This window comes from Chrysochloris asiatica, unplaced genomic scaffold (genome assembly GCF_000296735.1).
Source record: "Chrysochloris asiatica unplaced genomic scaffold, ChrAsi1.0 scaffold00004, whole genome shotgun sequence".
Classification (NCBI taxonomy): Eukaryota; Metazoa; Chordata; class Mammalia; order Afrosoricida; family Chrysochloridae; genus Chrysochloris; species Chrysochloris asiatica.
This window is the reverse complement of record NW_006408522.1, coordinates 6,495,446-6,511,241: the sequence shown is the minus strand read 5'-3', so window position 1 is coordinate 6,511,241 and position 15,796 is coordinate 6,495,446. Positions and strand designations below refer to the sequence as shown.

General features: G+C 48.1%; 1 protein-coding gene across 11 annotated transcripts in view; it reads left to right on the top strand.

Annotated features, from left to right (window-relative positions):
• The first annotated feature begins 667 nt into the window (after positions 1 to 667).
• Positions 668 to 15,796, top strand: part of TPM1 (tropomyosin 1 (alpha)) — a 33,346-nt gene continuing 18,217 nt past the window's right edge. For 4 of the 11 annotated variants that reach the window (XM_006831566.1, XM_006831565.1, XM_006831569.1 and 1 more), the window contains exons 1-2: positions 668 to 991; positions 2,102 to 2,227. In XM_006831566.1, coding sequence (XP_006831629.1) covers positions 878 to 991; positions 2,102 to 2,227 — 240 coding nt within the window. In that variant the 5' untranslated portion in view covers positions 668 to 877. Of the gene's footprint in view, positions 992 to 1,785; positions 1,912 to 2,101; positions 2,228 to 7,363; positions 7,528 to 15,796 lie in introns of those variants that run through there. The other 7 variants (XM_006831567.1, XM_006831571.1, XM_006831573.1 and 4 more) reach the window with 5 other exon arrangements.

Below are 15,796 nucleotides of genomic sequence, written 5' to 3'. Positions count from 1 at the left end.
AAAGTATTTGATTTTCTCTCCTCTCAGGCAGAAGGGCACAAATTAGTCAGGTTCCTAGAGCTATTATTGTGTCGCTCTGGGTTTCTGACGCGCACTGAGGAGTCTCAGCAACGTCTCCCCAGCCTTCTTCCCAGCTCTTCCTGTCTCTGCTCCCGTGGAGTTTCCAGACCTTCAGCTCACTGGAAGACACCTGGCGGGCTGAGAGTTGCCAGGGCAGCGCTGGGCGGGTGCCTGGAGCGCACAGGCCTGGGCGCGGGGTGCTGAGACTGCTGGGGTCTCCGAGAACCTTATGTCGTTCACTTGGGAACTGAGGCTGGGGAGGCGACGCGCACCCACTGTCTAGCTCGCTTCCTCGGCCTCCCGTAGCTCAGGGCAGGCCTGCCTAGGGACCCTAACTGCTGGGCGCCGGCCTTGGGAAGATGGGGCGCGGAGGGCAGAGGGCAGTGGTGAGCACCTTGCCCCGGGCCGGCCCCAGCAAGACTCCGGAGCCTTCACCCTGGCGCGCAGGTTTGGAAACTGGGCGGCCTCGCCCGGTCGCCGCCTTGGCGGCTCGGGTCCCCATATATAGTCATATCCACCGTCAACTGGGAGGCCGGCAGGCGGCAGCGAATGGGCGAGCGGCCCCCGCGGGAGGAGAGGGGAGGGGGCAGGGGCGGAGGGAGGAGAGGGGGCCGGAGAAAAGAAGCTTTTCCAAAAAAGTATTGGCTGTCTTGAGGAATGCGGTCGCCCCCTTGGGAAAGTACATATCTGGGAGCTGCTCGCAGCTCCGCGCTCGCACTCTGCCTCAGCCGCCAGACCGCGCGTTCGCCTCGCCGCTCCGCGCCCGCGCCGCGCCCCCTCTCCTGCCGCAGCCCAGGGGACCCTCGCCACCGCCACCATGGACGCCATCAAGAAGAAGATGCAGATGCTGAAGCTTGACAAGGAGAACGCCTTGGATCGAGCTGAACAGGCGGAGGCGGATAAGAAGGCAGCGGAGGACAGGAGCAAGCAGGTCTGCACCTCCCCGCTGCCCACGCTCCAAGGACCCGGTTCTTCGGAGCCCCAGTCCCCGGGCCTGGCACCACCTTCTTACCGACCCCCACTCCTTCAGGATGTGGGGACACCCTTTCTCCCTGGGGAGATCAGGAGCGCTCGTCTGGGAAGGGAAAGGGCAAGATCAAGTCTCGGCCTAATTCTAACTTTTCAGTCTCTTCTAAGGAAACTTATTTTCCCTTCTCTGGTTTCCATCTCCTGCAGAGTCACTTCTAGTCCTAGATGCAATTGAATCTCAGGATTGGGGGTCTCTTTTGGATTGGGGGGAAGAGGTGACCGGTGCGTGGGCGTTTGAAGAAAGGGTGGGAGGGGTGGAAGGGGGATCTAGACCCCAAAGTGTTAGAAGGTCTTCAGGACTTCTGACTGAGGACAAGAGGGCCTTGAACTGATAGGGAGATTTGAGGGGGGTAGACAGGAGGGGTTCGCGAAGTCTTCCCAAAGAACAAAGATGGGACGAAATGGAGGATACAGTCCCGAGACAGGGAGACGGGCGCTTTTGTGCGCCCATAGGTTGTAGACTTGAGTCCGCTGAGATATCCGCGGGCATCTCGTCCTAGGGAGGTGGGGGTGCTGGGTGGGTCAGTGTGCGGCTCCATCAGGGGACGAAAAGAGGTTACTTAGGAGCCCTTAAACCCCAACTCAGTGGCGCCGTAAGGCCGTGGGACCCCAGCCAACCTGGCGCCCGTGTGTTGTGTGTGTGTCTAACACCCGGTCCGTGCCGGCCGCCCGCGCCCGCCCGCTGCTGCCCCCCAGCTGGAGGAGGACATCGCAGCCAAGGAGAAGCTGCTGCGGGTGTCGGAGGACGAGCGGGACCGGGTGCTGGAGGAGCTACACAAGGCGGAGGACAGCCTCCTGGCCGCCGACGAGGCCGCCGCCAAGGTACCGGGGCGCGCGGCACGGCGCGGCGCACGACTGGCTAACTCTGTCTCTCTCTCTCTTCCCCTGTCTCTCCCTTTCTCTCTCCCGCTGCTGTCCCTGTCCTTCTGGTTCTGTGCACCCACACCCCTCCCCTGCGGGATCACACTGCCTGCTGCACCCCCCCTCCCCTTCCCCTACGGCCAACTCCCAGCTGGAAGATGAGTTGGTGTCACTGCAAAAGAAACTCAAGGGCACTGAAGATGAACTGGACAAATATTCCGAGGCTCTCAAAGATGCCCAGGAGAAGTTGGAGCTGGCGGACAAAAAGGCCACCGACGTAAGTGCACGAACACACTGCCTCCCTCACCTCCTGCCCTTGTGACCATTTGGGGTCACTGCAGAGGCTAGAGAGCAATGGAGGAGGCTCGCCTCTTCCTGCTGGACACCTGCACGCATCCCTGCCATGGCCCAGAGCATGGATGCTGCCTCCGATTGCTGGCTACTGCACACATTCGTTTATATTCCATCCATTCCTGTCTCTTTTTTTCTCCTTCTTCTTTCCCCACCTGGGAATGGAGGTGGGTGGGTGGAAACGTTGGGAGAATCTGAGCAGCTAAAATTGGAGTCTGGAGGTGAACTTTGCCTCCCTGATGGCAGAAAACCCCTGGGGTTTTCACCAAGGTTTGTGCAAACGGAGAATACCTGGTTTCCCCATACTTTTGGTGGGTGGGAAGACTTGGTTTGGGAGGGCTGGGACTCTGAAGTCCTGTATGCTAGTTCTTTTGCTTAGAAGGCTGAGCTTGGTTTCGGAGCCCATAGATAGAGGTCTCCTATCTCACTAACCCCCCCAAAATCTAACCCATGACCCTCCAGTGGACTCTTACAATGCCTCTATAGGACAGAGGAGAACTGCCCCATAGGGTTTCCAAGGCTGTATCATCTTTATAGAAGTAGACTGCCCATTTCCGCCCCCCCCCCCCCCTTGCATTAGCTGGTGGGCTGGAACGTTTTCACAGCCAAGCACTTAACCACTGTTCCACCAGGGCCTATTCCACTAAGGAAGCCTTAATCCAGCAAGTCAGATCTAACTGGAAAGATGATACTTGCTTGGGTCTGCAGTTTGAGGCCACTAGATCCAGAAAGCTGGGAGTTATATATAGCCCAGTGCTTTATATGGTATAGTGAGCTAGCTATCCCCCTGCCCCTCCTGCTTGCCCCACCCCCACCTGTCAGCCCTGTGACAACCACCACATAGTTTCAGGGGTGATGCACACATAGCTTAAGTTCAGGCAAGCACTTTGTCCAGTTCCTTCTGGAATCTTTTGAACTGAAGCGCTTGTCTCTGTCACTTAAAATCAAGTGAAGCATTAGAGCTCCAAATGACAGACTTCTTTTCATACCCCTTTACTGGCTTCCATTCTAGAAGCCAATTAAGCCTAGAGGCTCAATTAGGAAAGAATTCCTTGGGAAGTTGCTAACAATTCCAAGAATTTATGAGCATCGGGGAAAGCTATGTCCAGAAGTTGATCCACGAAATGCAAAGACCCAAAATTTTTGTATGAGAGTAAAATGCAAATTACCAGAGGGGCTGGGGTCTTGAAATCAAGTAAAGGTTGTTTTGTGGCATGAAAGGTTTGAAATGAATCTTTGGGTGTGCTTTGTAAATGAGAACTCCAGCTATAAGACATTCAGAATTTGACAAAAAGAAACGTTCAGGTTCCTAGAATCAGGGTTTCTGGAAGAAGGGGCTTGAGGAAGCACTGATTTAGCAAAACATTTTAAGTTCTAAGCTACCTGGCTTTGAAAAAAGAACCAAAAAAACACATCTCATTCTGTGCCTGTTTTATATAATGTAGATCAGATGTCTGCTTTGTATGCAGCTAAATGGGGGGTATATGTCTCCCCCAAATTCTCCAGCAGGACGTTTATTTCGTTGGGTTTTTTTTTTTTTTTTTTTTTAAAGAGCTGCTGATAGATCAAGGAGAGATATTCCTTATAAGGAAAAGAATGCAGAGAATTTGAAAATAACCCAGTGAGACTGAAGGCAAGAGAAGGAGAAAAATGCTACTGTAATTCTTATGGAAAAAGGATAATAATTATAGTAACTATGTAGTGCTCTCCTGTCTTTATTGAAAAGTCTTGTTTTAGGGAGTGTTGGAATGGGGCGGGGCAGAAGTAGGAAAGAGGATATTTAAAGCCAGCTTGGTGGGGGTGGGGAGAGTCTTAACTTGGGAGTGTGGTTTATGTGTTTTTATACCCCTCTGGAAAACTGTCCCTAAATGGATACTTTTTGAGTAGTATATTGATGCTCTTTCCCTTCAAGACACTTTTGGTTCTTTGGAACTGTAGGAATGTTGAAGAAGTTTGTAGATAAATACTATGTTTAGAGTGATTTCTGAAAAGTAAAAATAGTCCAGACTCTAGGAGGAAGAGACAGATGTCACTAGAGAAAGGGGAAGGGTTGGAGAGAGGTCAGCTTCCTGAAGGAGGGAGAATCAGATTACCTTTGGGATTAGGGTATTTAACTGTCGATAATCAACATTGTAAAAACATATATATAGTATTTATTTTAATTTTTTTTTTTTTTACAAATTTTGTCATCTACTAATTTTAAAATAGATTCAGTAACTGCTATTCCAGAAGTGGGCTCTTCCTAGCCTGTGTTTTTTGTGTTCGCTCTCACTGAGTTGCCTAGATTCGTGGTGACCCCATGCATGAGATTGTACCGCTATGATCTATAGGGTTTTCCTTGGCTGATTTTTCAGGAGTACATCACCAGGCTGTTCTTACTCTTCTTAGCCTAAAAGGTTGTAACTCAGCTGGCAGTGGACCTGATAGATTTACTTTTCATTTTTTGTTGTTGTTGTTCCACATAAGTAGTCTAATGGGGATTGAGGAATCCTTTGCATCTCGGATTCTCAACCCTTTCCCCTATAAGTACGTTGTTGTTAAGTACGGTTGCTTAGGTACCGACTCATAGTGACTCTGTATAGGGTTTCTGAGGGGTAGCTGGTGGGTTTGAACTACCGACCTTGTGGTTCCCAGTCCAGTGCTGATCCTGTTGTTGTTGTTGTTATGTGCCGTGGAGTGGGTTCCAACTCATAGCAACCCTGTATAGGGTTTCTAAGGCTGTAAATCTTTACAGGAGCAGAATGCCTCATCTTTCTCCTGTGCAACAGCTGGAAGTTTCGAACTGCCAATCTTGAGGTTCGCAGCCCAATTCGTAACCACTACACTACCAGAGCTATATCCCCAATAATGCATGGGATATATGCAACCTCTAAGCCCTTAGACCCCCCTATAGGTCTTCACTTTCTAAACTAGTGATTCTCAATCTTATCTGAGTAGAATCACTGAGGGAGTTTTACAAACCCATGTTATAAGCTGTACTTTGCTGTTGTTAAATACCATTGAGTCAGTTCCAACTCAGTTCCAACTCATAGCAACTATGTATAGGGTTTCCGAGGAGTGGCCGGTGAGCTTGAACTGCCAACCTTGCAGTTCAAGCCCATCTTGTAGTCCAGCACATTAACCCGCAGTAACACACAAGGACTCTTGTTGTTGTTGTTAAGTGCCATCGAGTCGGTTCTACCCCATAGAGATCCTGTATAGGGTTTCCGAGGAGTGGCTGGAAAGCTTGAACTGCCGACCTTGCCGTTTAAGCTGACTTTGCAACCAGAACTTTTACAGACCCATGAAACCAGACTCTGGGGGTGGGACCCAGGCATCATCAGTATTTTAAAATATCCAGGTGATTCCAGTGTGTAGCCAAGGCCGAGAACTGCTGTCCTACACTCTTGAATAATGACATCAGCATGAAAATGAACTCACCTGAAACTGACCTGCTCCTGAGATTTGAAAAGCAGGTTACTAGTTGGCTGACTTAGAACATTCAGATGTGTCCAACAGCTTCCCTGTCTCCTTGGGAGGACCCCAGACACTCATTCCACCCACCCTCAATGTTGGAGGACCACAGTCTGTTCAAGTTAGGATTAGGGAAGGACCTGTGGCCCTGGCCTGATGAACTGTATAGAAACAAAGCAAGAAGCTCCACCTACTGGATGTGAGAGCTCTTGCTGGGGTTTGTGAGAGTCGCTGCCTGGGAGGTGAGTAGGCCAAAGAAGACGAGTCAGGAAAAAAGCAGAGGTGCCTTGTTCCACCTTTAGAGGAAGACAGGGCTGTCAGGTATGTTTTTGCTTCATTTTCCCTACATTGGAACCCATCCAGAACTGACTTTAAGGGCTTCCCGTGAGGAAGTGGAGGAAAGAAAGCCCTGAGACTAAGAAGGCATTTAGAAATGCAGCCTAAGGGGCAAGTCTCCAGAGGAGAGTCCCCGAGATGGTGTCCACTGAGGATTATCATCCAGAGGCTCGCTCCAACGATTCAGCGGCTTTCCATGGGGTGCCTTTAAAAAGCATCATCGGTTAGCCCAGGATCCATGGGACTCCACAAAGTCTGAGAAACCGATCTAAAACCAGAGGTTGTAACTAGAAGGGACTTTTGATCATCGAATCTGTTCTCTTATGAAATGAAAGTGAGCCCACCGAGACTGGCTTGCTTGAGATCACACAGCTCCACTCGGAACACCAAAACCAAAATACAAACCAGTTTCTGATTTGATTCAGGCGCATGGCAACCCCATGTGTTAAAGAGTAGAACTGCATTTCATAGGGCCTTCAATTCCTGGGATCTGTTGGAAGGGCCTTTCTTCTGAGGTGCTCTAGGTAAATTCAAACCGCTCACTTTCAGACTAGAACCACCCACATTTAGGTGCGAAACCAAGCTTGTAACCTTTTAGTCCATTCACAGAGTCGTGATCTTCACCTAGTGAGCTAGGAAGGCAGGGGTTGCTGGGGTTAGGCTCTTGTGTTTTGGGGATTCTTTACATACGAGGAACAGTCCCTTTAGAGTACATTCGCCCCCCAAATTCCTCTCTTTGCTTTTCTCTCTCTTCTTGCTCCCCCCTTTTCCCCTCCCGCCGGCATAGGGAATCCCAGGCTCCAGAGAGGAGCGTGCGGGCGGCCAGCAGGCGGCGCCAGCGTCCTTAACAGCCAAGTCCGTTAACTAGGTTGTGCGTTGCTAGGGCTTTGGAGCAAGGAAAGACTGCGGAAGGACAAGGGGAGTCCAAGTGAAATTTCTTTTTCGGTAACCTAGCTCCAGGCAGGGCCCATCCCATCAGGTGCTCCAGTTGGTCTCCCAACTATCCGCAGCTCCGAGCATGCGCAGTGCCTCCGGCGTTTTGCAAATTCCCGGGGTCCTTGACGCGCGCCCCGCCCGTCAGATAGAACCCGCCCCGGCGCTCGCGCACCCGCCTGCGGTTCGTCTGCAGAATCCTTGAGGCCGCGACTTCCGGGCTGAGCCTGGGCCGGAGGGGGCGCCGCGGTCGCGCAGAGCTGCCTGGGCGGGGCGGACAGACTGCAGGGAGCAGCGGCGGCGGCGGCCTGGATCACAGCGTCCGGCCTCTCCCACCGCAACCCTCCTGCCTACCCGCCGCCGCCCTGCGCGATGGCGGGGAGCAGCTCCCTGGAGGCGGTGCGGAGGAAGATCCGGAGCCTGCAGGAGCAAGCGGACACCGCTGAGGAGCGCGCGGGCAGCTTGCAGCGCGAGCTGGACCAGGAGAGGAAGCTGAGGGAGACCGTAAGGGACCCACCCACCACCCACTCGGAAGTACCCCCTTCCCGATCGACTCCACCACCTCCAGCAGGCCCTGCCAGGAGCCCACCTGCCCCTGCCATATTTCTCCGAGGCGCACCTGGCACACCTGGGCCAGCTGGCGTCGGGATCTGGGGAGGGGCCCTCTGCCCTTTCTTCCCATTTTTCTGGTCTAAAGTAAAAGCTATGCGGGGAAGCAGGGGTGGTGTGGAGAAGATTCTGGAAATAGCGTTTTCCCAGGAAAGGACTCTTTCTGGAGTGGTGGCGTGCAGCCTTGCCCCCTCGCCCCGATGTCCCTCGGGATGTGCACTTTGCGCTGCTGGTAATATTTACTCTGAGCGTGGGAAGGGGCGGTGGCCAGTCATCTGTGAGAACCTGCTGGAGTTTGGGGCCTTGGGGCTGTTAGAATGTCATCCCCTGGTGTTGGTAGAGACATCGACAGAGCCAGGTTGGATGGAAGAATGTTTATAGCATGTAGGCCTTTTACCTTTCTCTCTCTTAATCTTAACCCCCTCCCAGGTTCTTTCATACAGATAAATATTCCTTTGTTACAGAGTCTTGGGAAAAAAAGTTGGCTGAGCGTCAGCAATTATTGGCTGCATTATTTTGCGGGCGTCTCCCTCCCCTTGTTGAATGCAATACCTGGTTTCCTTCCTTTCTCCTAAGGAAAATAACGTTCAGAACAGGATTTCAGAGACAGTTTAGGTATTTGTTATTTATTTTGAGTTTGTGTGTTTTAAATCTGGATAGTCAAACACCTTGAGAATTTTATGACAAGCGATAATATGGTGTCCAGCTGTGCTTAATACACAGGGCTGTTTTGAGTTTAGTAAATTGTTCTGTTTAAATCATGTTTGTTATGGCAATACGACTGCCCACAGAAACTCAAAGACCTGTTTTGCATGAAATACAAAGACGCTCAGAGGTCCTCTCTAAAGAAAGGCTTAGCTAGGGGACATTTTAGACTGTACAGACAAGAATAAGGATAGGCAGAAGGTAATTTTCCACATTTGCTCTTGAGGACAAGATCTCATGGGTGTCTCCGGAGCTGGCTAAGTCATGCATTAATTCTGACTCTCTTGCTGACTGCTTAGTAGCTGCCCTTGAACCATGAGAACTGAAAGACCATGATGGATAAGAACAAGAACTCTGCACCCTGACTGCCAAATTTTAAATCTTGGTTGCACTGCTGACTAGCTGTGAGATGTTGGGCAAGTTACTTAACCTCTCTGTGCCTCTGTTAAAATGTGGATAGTAATAGCACCTACCTGTGTGAGGTTTAAAGAAGTTGTAAGTGACACCTGGCATAGCAGATTCAATTCTGTGTGTGTTAGCTGCTTTAAAAAAAAAAAATGCGCTGCATCAGCTCCTAGTAAAGAGTGCCAAAAATGGCCTGCTCAGTGTGCCTTCATCTTCAAATATACCGTGCAGATACTTTTTAATCAGCACATTTTCTCTTTGGAACTTGAATGGAGAGAGGAAGTGGGCAGACTGTAAAAATGTGTTTGATGGTTAAGAAAACTCCCCTCACCTTACTAAGAACACCAAACCCACCACCGATTCCAACTCACATCAACTGCTCCTTAGGGTTTCTGAGACTCAGAATCTTTATGGGAACAGAAAACCTCATCTTTCTCCCTCAGAGGGGGACTGGTGGTTTGAACCACCAACCTTGCAGTTAGCAGCCCAACACTTAACCCACTGCGCCCTTAAGGCGCCTTGTGATTTTATACAGGAGCTCCTTTTATTGACTCCTGGCACCATGATTGATGTTAAAGTCCAGAAGATGCATTTTATGAAATGTACATTGTTACTTTTACACTCACCTTGAATTGTATGTATCATTTTTATAACCTTATCCTTCCTGTGCCAGTTGGCTAAAGACAATGCTTCCATTCTCTTCAAAACTTTATAGTTAAAAGTGGTTGAAATAGTTTCTTTTTCTTTCTTTTTTTAAAGTAACTTTGAAAGCAGTCTGTTTGGATGACAGATTACAGAACTTTGTAATACTACAACAATTTTGGACGGACTCTTTAGAGTCAAGCCACTGAACAGAGTTGTACCTAGCTTCTGAAACTGGAATTTGGTTGTTGTTGTTATGTGCCGTAGAGTTGGTTCTGACTCATAGCGACCCTGTGTGGGGTTTCCGAGGTGGTAAATATTTACGGGAGCAGAAAGCCTCATTTTTCTCCCATGGAACAGCTGGTAGTTTTGAACTGCTGACCTTGAGGTTAGCAGCTCGATTCGTAAACACTACGCTGCCAGAGCTACTAGAATTTAAAGGTGGCTAATTTAAAATCCACCAGCTGCTCCTCAGAAACCCCATGCAGGGTTGCTATGAGTCTGAACCAACTCGATACACTTAACAACAACAACTTAAGGTTGTTTCTTGGGGTAATTTTCAGACTTTAGCTTAAGTTGTGAGTTAAGCTTAGGAGTAAGTAGTAACAGTTTCTCTTGACAGCAGAGATAAAGGTTAAGTGACAAACTTGGGAGCCACTGCAGAAAAAAAAAAAAAAAAGTTGATTAGAGAGTTGCCCTTAAATTCAGACAGATTCTCAAATGTTCAGACTGAAGTTAATAAACCTGTTAAGCCAGCACTTACCTTCAACAAAGTAGCTACCCCTTATTTCTTCTTTGTTTTTCCAAGGCTTGTGGGCCCTTCAGAAGATTGGAATGAGGCTACTTTGCATGGTGTAATGGCTGATTCGAGGTCTTATGACCCACTAGGATTCTGTTTAGTTTTTGTCATTAAAAAAAAGAAAAAAAAAAAAATGTAGCAAGAAGGAACCAATCTAGATTTATTGTTAGGTACCATCCGGTCAGTTCCAACTCATAATGATCCCACAGGCCCAGGTAGAATTGATCCCATCCGGTTTTCTATATAGGAGCAGATTGCAAGGTCTTTTTGTCTGGGAGTCGTTGATGGGTTTTTGTGTTGTGTTTTCAGGTGTGATTTGGAGTAATTGTTTGCTCTATTGGGAAGGACGTCATGCCTGGTTTTCAGTAGTTGGCTAGTATAGACATACCTCAGAAATATTGCAGGCTCAGTTCCAGACCACCGCTAAAGCAAGGCAAAGAGCCACCCACCTATTGGTTAGCAGCTGAGCACCGTTACGCCACCAGGCCTCCTTCCTTTCCGCGTCCTACCCACTGACTCACTGCCATTGAGTCCATCCCAACTCATAGTGAGCCTATAGCTACCCTAAGGGCAGAGTAGAATTGCTCCTTAGTGTTTCTGAGACTATAAATCTTTATGGGAGCAGACAGCCTCATTGTTCTCCCATGAAGCAACTGGTGGGTTTGAACCACTGACTTTGTGGTTAGCAGACCAATGCATAACCCACTGCGCCACCAGGGCCCCTTCCTTTCTGGATGGTGGTGGTGGTTGTGTGCCATGGAATCTGTTCCGACTCATAGCGAGCCTGTATAGAGCTTCTGAGGCTATAAATCTTTATAGGAGCAGAAAGCCGCCTCATCTTTTTCCTGTGGAATGGTTGGTAATTTTGAACTGCTGATCTCGAGGTTAGCATCCTGACTCGTAACCACTACACTAGCAGAGCTCCTTTCTGGATAATTCCCATTGTTGTTGTTGTTAGGTGCCTTCGAGTCGGTACCGACTCATAGTGACCTTATTATGTACAGCAGAATGAAACACTGCCCAATCCTGGGCCCATTAAACAAGGAGAATTAAAGTTGTAACCGGTGCAATTGTTGTTGACTTTCTATTAAATCATGGGAAGGAACCAATCTGCACAGCGTCCCAGCCCTTTCCCCCTTTAGAGGAGAGATAGTCTGTGTTTGTGGGACCGGGAACTGGGAGTGCATTCTGTGCTTGCGTTGGCACTCCCAGGCGCCTGTAACTGGAATGTATGCTCTCCATTTCTGCTTTCAGATGTAGGCAAGGCCGAGCCATTACAATGCCCTGTTCATGTCCAGTCTCCCTCATTACACAAGTATGCCTCATAAATAACAGGCTTTGGCTCAGATAGAGAAGGTTGTGTTTATCTGTTATTCATGGGAGTGCCCCTTAATGTCATCAGTGGGTTTTTTCTCCTTTCCTTACCATATAAGGACAGAAGTATAGCTTGGCTGTAGTCCTTGGTCTTACACAGCAAGTTGGGTGAAACCCTTTCAGTATAAGAAGTTTGCATGAACTAGACCAGCCCAACCTTGAATCAATCCACACACTCCACTCTGCTAGGCAAGACTTGGAAAACATATTCCAGAGAATTAATTGTTTAGGATATCATATTCTTCTCTTACCATTCTTTCTTAACAGTCTTAACTGGAATACTTTTTTTTTTTTTTAAAGTAAAAGACATTGCTATTTTTAATTTCTTTCATTTATGTTGGCTAAAGCATCTGGCTTTCATAAAAACCTAAGCTTGGTGAGATTTTTTGGTGTTTTCAGATGCGATATGGAGTAACAATTTGCTATATTGAGGAAGGCATCATGCTTGGGTTTTCGGTAGTTAGCTAATACAGACACACCTCAGAGATGTTGTGAGTTCAATAAAGCAAGTCACATGACTTTCCCATTGCGGAGTCCTGGTGTGGTACTGTGGGCTGATGTGTCAAATTGCAAAGTCATTTGAACTGCAAGGTTGGCGGTTCAAGCTCACCAGTTGCTCCTTGGAAACTTATACAGGGTCGCTATGGGTCGGAATCTACTCGACAGCACTTAACAACCACAACAACACTGCATATAAGAGCTTGTATTTGAGGGCCAGGTAGTGTTTCATTCTCTGGTTTGTAGGATTGCCATGGACTTAAACTAACTAGTCGGCACCTGATAACAATAATAGATTATTAGGAGCCTTGGTGGCACAGCAAGTTAAGCATTGGGCTGCTAACCACAGGGTCAGCAGTTCAAACCCAACAGTCGCTCCATGGGAAAAAAATGAAGCTGTCTCCTCCTGTAAAGATTTGTTGTTGTTGTTGTTGTTGTTGTTAAATGGTGTTGAGTCGTTTCTGACACATAGCAGCCCTGTATAGGGTGTCTGAGGAGCAGCTGGTGAGCTTGAACCACTGACCTTGCAGTCTACCACATTAACCCACAGCGCCACACTAGGACTCCCGTCAAGATTTACAGTCTTGGAACCCTCTGGAACAATTCTGCTGTGTCCTGTAGGATTAACTGTGAGTCGGAATCAACTCAATGGCAGTAGTTTTGTTTGTTTGTTTTGCTTTTGAATCGTCTGTTAAGTACTGGTGTAGTTCTATAGGTGATTCAACCCCAGCAGCCTGTCTTTGGAAATCCTATACAAGGCCTCTATGAGTCTAAACCAACTTGACAGCACTTAACAGCAGTAAGTGTGTGGTAGCATTATGAGAAAGTTTGAGGTGTGAGAATGACCAGAATGGGACCTAGAGACACAAAGTGAGCACGTACACACTGCTGGGGCAAAGGATACCAGGACACTTGCTGATGCAGTGTTCCCACAGACCTGCCATTTGTTCTTAAATGCAGGAGCTGCAAAGTGCAGTAATGTGAAGCATAGTAAATCAAGGCCTGCTGGGAGCCTTGAGCTGTAAGGTGTGAGCCTCTAAGGTAACTCCCAAAGTGCAGAGCCCTGGGTGGTAGTTTAACAGCAGACCTGCAGGAAGACATTGGCAGTCTTTACGACCCAGCAGTCTCTTTTCTGAGTAGCTCATTACATGCTGGGACACAATAGCACTTTTGACCTAAAACAAGCCTTCTGAACTAAAAGACTTAGCTGGCAGCACCAACACACAGGCCGTTATTAGTCGAAAGCTAACCCAGTGCATGGAGGGTGATTTGCATGCCTAGAAATAGTTTGCATCTGGGGTCTTGACCTTCCCCAAATGCCTTGGTGTTTATATCTGGTTTCAAATCACAGGTGGTCATATGCTTAAGCTTTACTAACCAAGACAATAGCAGGTACTTAGGACAGCCCAGGTGCTGTGATGACAGGGACTTTGTTGTTGTTGTTAAGTACATGGAGTCCGTTCCAATTCATAGTGACCCTACACAGGGTTTCCGAGGCTGTAAATCTTCATGGGAGCAGAAAGCTTCATCTTCCTCCCACGGAATGGATGGTAGTTTCGAACTGCTGACCTTGACGTTAGTAGCCTGATTTGTAACCACTGTGCTACCAGAGCTCCTTGACAGGGACTTTAGGGCATAGCAGAGAGGCCTCAGAACTCAGAGTAAACATGGGAAAATGACGCTAGTGAAGGTAGGAGGTGTGGACCTTTTGATCAGCAAGCATAATGAATCCTGGGTGGGGGTAGGGGGTGGCTAAAAATAAGAAAGAAAAAGAAACACCCTTTAAAAATTAAATTATGGAAATAAATGTATGGTGAATTCGAGGAAGTCAAATAATTGCCATACGACAAGTTTGCTGGGTCTGAGGAGCATGAATCCAGGGTCTTCCCAGGGTGGAGGGGGGCTGCCCCAGACACGAGTCTCAAACCCCAATTTTAACATACAAGCATCTATTTCCATCTGCTCTGATACTCCTGGAGCAGCAGGCATTGGCCAATGTTCTCTGTCCTTCTGTGATCTACCTGTTACCCGTTAGTGTGATTTGATGGCGTTTTAAATTGTATACCCTGCCTTATTTCCGTCAGGATGGCAATGACTTGTTTAGTGGATGAAATTCAAAGACTATAGTCATTCTCCTTGATCTGGTGTGAGGGTCTGCCCCAGAGTTTGGAAAGGAGGGTAATAGAGAATGTCCTACTCTGATGTCAGAAGATGTAAAGAGTCCAGGAGTCAGATGCACCAATCCCAAGAGCCCGATAAAACATGAAGCAGCAGGCCAGCACATTGAAGCCAGGAGAGGAGACTTGGATTTTCATCCTGTCTCCCACTGATGACTATGTGCTGAGTAGACTTCAGCATTCTGGGTCCAAGACCCCTCCCTCTTCTTTTTCCCTTTGAAGAAAGAGCTAGATAAATGGGTCCCACGGGAGTTGCCAGCTTCTCTTGCGGCCGGAGGCCAGGGGCACTGGGTTGCTTATTTATAGTACAGATTCCAGTGTTCCCCTCAGACCTCCTGAATCGAAATCTCCAGGGATGGGCAGGCCTGAGCATTTGCCTTTTTAATAAACATCTAGCTGATTCTGATGCCCACTCAGTTGTAGGAACTGCTGATGTGAGGGAAGCCTAGGGCTCCTTCCTGTTCCAAGGACTTGTAGTGGCTCCTCAGGAAGGGCCAGCTGCCCCAGTCCTGCTTTTGTGTCCCAAATCCTGGGAACATCGCCATTTGGAATCAGTGCTAGGGTGCTCTCTTGACTTGTGCTCCAGTAGGACACAACTCATAAAGTCACAAAGTCTGACATTTGTGGGAAAGGGTCTCTTACATTTATAAAAGTGCATTCTGCTGAACACAGAGTCAAGAGCTAATGGAAAGACGGGTTAGAATGGGGAGCAATGAAAGGTACAGGTGGGGAGGCTTTTCAGGTACGGAGAGCTCCTGTGCAGAGACAGGAATGAACTTGGGGTGCTGTCTCCCTACTCTCAGGTTGCCCTGGCCCCGGCTGTGTGGCTAGCTGGAAAGAGGGAGACCAGACTTTCATCTAAAGGGTTCACGAGGCGTAAACAGTCCTCTTACTGTGAGGACAAAGTCCTCAACATTTGTGCCCATATCTAAAGGAGACTAGGGAGCCAGAGAACTTGGTGGCTACAGAAGTGGTTAGAAAGTGTTGACATTTCTTGACTGGCCACAGCACATGTAAGAAAGATAATTGCCTCCATATCTTTTTTTTTAGTTTTTATTGTGAATTGAGTAAAAGTTTACAGGGCAGATATCAGTTTTACATTGAACAAAACCATACACCTTGTTTCATTATACTGATTATAATCCCCTCCATGTACCATCAATTAACAGTATTTATCTCTATTTATTTTAACTTTTTTTTTTTTTAAACACTCAGGCTTATATAATAATTTACATCACCAAAGGGCACATTCTGCAAGTCTGCCTCCTGACCACCAGCTCTCAGTCCCTCTCTTTCCATGAATCTAGAGTCCTCAGTTGCTCCTTCTCTCCATGTCCCCACCTCTGCCTCCATCTCTGGCGTTGCTGCTTCTCTGGATAAGGTCCCACATTCCTCTTGTGCTCTTCTCCCTTGATGGTCCTAGGGTCCTTTGTTTCTGGACTGTAAGATTAACTACTCCCCCATTTTTGTTACAAAACCTTTTGTGACAGTCACAGTTAGTCATGATACCAGTTACTATTGTCTCCGTATTGTAACAAAATAAGACAAAAGAAAAATGATTTTG